Consider the following 2,924-nt stretch of genomic DNA (forward strand, 5'->3'; position numbering starts at 1 on the left):
AGAAAACAGAGTTGTTTGTCTGTGAACTTTGGTTTATTTTTTTAAACAAATTGCCTTGCAAAAGGAAAGAAATAGGTTTATGGCAAATAACTAGAGATTTAGCTATGCATATTATAAATATAATTATGCAATATAATATATATTGCACATAGGAAAGGCATAAATGCATAAATGTTTGTTATATGTATTTTATAGAATTATACATATATTCATATAATGATATGTACCACATACGTAAGTATATTGTATACTTTATAGATGTGATCTTTAATATATGCATATTATGTGTCTTAGATGTATATATTTGTAATATATACTATATATATGCACATATATGTAGAGATAGAGTATATAAAACATACATACAAGTCTATATGGGATGTATGTATAAGTGTACATGCATTACACACATATATATGCACATGTTTTATAAAAAATTTATAATAATTATTTTAAAATTATGTGTATAAATTTTAAATAAAAAAAATTATTAATACATACATAAATAAATAATTGGATGGATGGATTTCCCAAATCTAAATACATTGAAGTTATAAGTGGTAAGCTCTTGGCTGTGGGGGAAGCAGGGAGTTTGTGGGTAGTGCCAGCTGGGCAGGCAGGGGCTGTGGTGGGGCACAGGGCCCTCTCTGACCCCACACCTCTCTCTTCCCTTGCAGGCCAGCCCGAGGTTGCTCCCACCCTCTACGTCTTCCCGTTGCCCTCCGAGCAGATCTTGAAGGAGAACAAACTCATGCTGGTGTGTATGTTAGATGGCTTCTACCCCGGCCATGTGGATGTGGAATGGTGGGCTGACGGCATCATCCTCACAAGCAACGTGGAGACCAGTCAACCCGTGCGGCAGAGCAACGGCAAGTACATGGCCAGCAGCTACCTGTCATTGGACACCAGCCAGTGGCAAAGGTACGACGTATTCTCCTGCAAGGCCAAGCACGAGGCTGGCAATGTGGAGAAGACCATGAACAGATCCTAGTGCCCCTAAGCTCACTGGGACCTCCTCGCACCCACCAGCCCTTTGCTGGCTCCCTCCCTCCTCCCCACTTCTGGGGACAGCGGCTCCCCACAGCCGCACACCTCGCTCCCCACGTCCCCCTGTCCCCTGCTCCTGTCCCCCCACTCTGAGTGTCAGACAAATAAAAACAGACACTGAACTAGTGCTGGCTCAGCATCCCTGTCTCTGTGTCCTTCCAATGTGCTCGTTCCCCATGCACCAACTGGTGTCAGCCCAGTGCCACCAGTACGGAGGGTGGGATGGGAACACACACGTGTACACACACACACACACTTGTACGGGGGGGGGCTCTGTGCAGCTTCTGCTCAACCCTGGGGACCCCAATGAACCCCCCTGGCACGGCCAATTCCAGGGGATGAGCAGCCTGGGGCACAGCCTGCTCTAAATCCCCATGCCATCATCAAGCACATGTCCTTGGCTGTGCCATCCTTGTCCCTTGACCACTGCCCTCTGGGTGCCTTGCAGGAACACATGGCCTGTGGTGGGGGCATGCAGACATGTCCTTTTGCTGCCAGCCCTGGCTCTGCCCCCATTTCCTCACTCACCCCTGCACTTCCCAGAATGGGGGTGCCAGTGTAGCCACCAGTCAAGCACATGCACCACTCTGTCCCTTGCACCCTGTGCCACAATCTATGCTAACAGCAATAGACCCTCGAACATCCCTTCGCGATTCTCCAGATCCACATCCGGCAACACGGACACATTAACCATCACTGGGGTCCAAGCCGAGGACGAGGCTGTCTGTTTCTGTGGTGGTAAGGACAGCAGCAGTGATGCTGCCACAGTGACATGGAGCAATAGGGAAGTAATACAAAACCTACCTGGCTTAGCTGTCCATTACAGCCCCAGGTCTGTGCCCATCCCCTGGCATTTGAGGAAGTTACGACCTCCCAGCAGCCCTATCATGGCCCAGCATGTCCAATCTGTGTGCCTGCAGGCAGAATTGTCCCATCACTGTTCCCCTGCCTGCAGAGGGCTGTGTGCTCCAGGATCAGTGGCTGACAGTCCTTTTCTCCCCTCTCTCCTCTCCAGGTTGCTTGGTCCAGGCACTGTTGTGTCATCTCTCCTTGGTGTCAGCGGTCCTGGCACAAACTTTTGAGGTCATGTGTTCCAGAGTTGGCTGGTCCCAGGGCTGGTCCCAGGAGAAGGTTCCTGGCAGTGCCTCCATCTGTCACTGTGAACTATGAGAACACCCAGGGACCCTTGGACGTCCCTTTGCCATTCTCTGCATCCACATCCAGTTCCATGAGCACCTGAACCATCACTGGGGTCCAAGCTAAGGAAGGGGCTGTCTGTTACTGTGTTCACTACAAAAGCAGCAGCAATAGTGTTACCACAGTCACTTGGAGAAACGGGGAAATGATAGAAAGCTCTCCTGCCTCCTCCAGTTAGGAGTCTCTGCTGTCCCCATTTCGTGGCAGGGCAGGTCCCTGGCATGAATCTGCCCTTTTTGCCCTGTGCTAATGTGGCTGTGCCTGGTGTCCCAGCACCATCCAGGAGAGCCCTTCCCTTGCTTTTTGTGGAGGAGAGCACATGGGAAAGAACCGAATAACCTATTTCAGGAGGAGGAGCCCTCAATGATCACATTGTCCAACTGCCTGGCCACTGCAGGGCTGCCAAAATGAAGGGCATTGTCAACACACGCAGACGGGGGATATCATCCAACTCTCTAGGAAGCCTGTTGAGTGTTTGGCCACAGCCTCAACAAAGAAATGCTGAGATGACCTTTCAGCAACCCTGTCCCCACCATGGCCCTGCCCTTACTGCCCTGTGCTGCAGGTGGCTGTGCCCAGTGTCCCAGCTCAGACATCCCGTACAGCCCCAGGTCTGATCCCATCCCCTGTTGTTTTTGCAGGGCATCTAAAGGGCTTGGGAACAGACTAATCTCCATGGC

At 50.2% G+C, this 2,924-nt stretch overlaps 1 gene segment (V, D, J or C); it reads left to right on the forward strand.

The window, feature by feature from the left end:
• The first annotated feature begins 502 nt into the window (after positions 1–502).
• LOC113962006 lies at positions 503–1,186 on the forward strand. The segment is given in 1 exon segment: positions 503–1,186. A coding segment is annotated over 1 exon segment (474 nt).
• The last annotated feature ends 1,738 nt before the right edge of the window (positions 1,187–2,924 follow it).

This window comes from Neopelma chrysocephalum, unplaced genomic scaffold, assembly GCF_003984885.1.
Source record: "Neopelma chrysocephalum unplaced genomic scaffold, ASM398488v2 Primary Assembly neopelma1_98510, whole genome shotgun sequence".
NCBI lineage: Eukaryota > Metazoa > Chordata > Aves > Passeriformes > Pipridae > Neopelma > Neopelma chrysocephalum.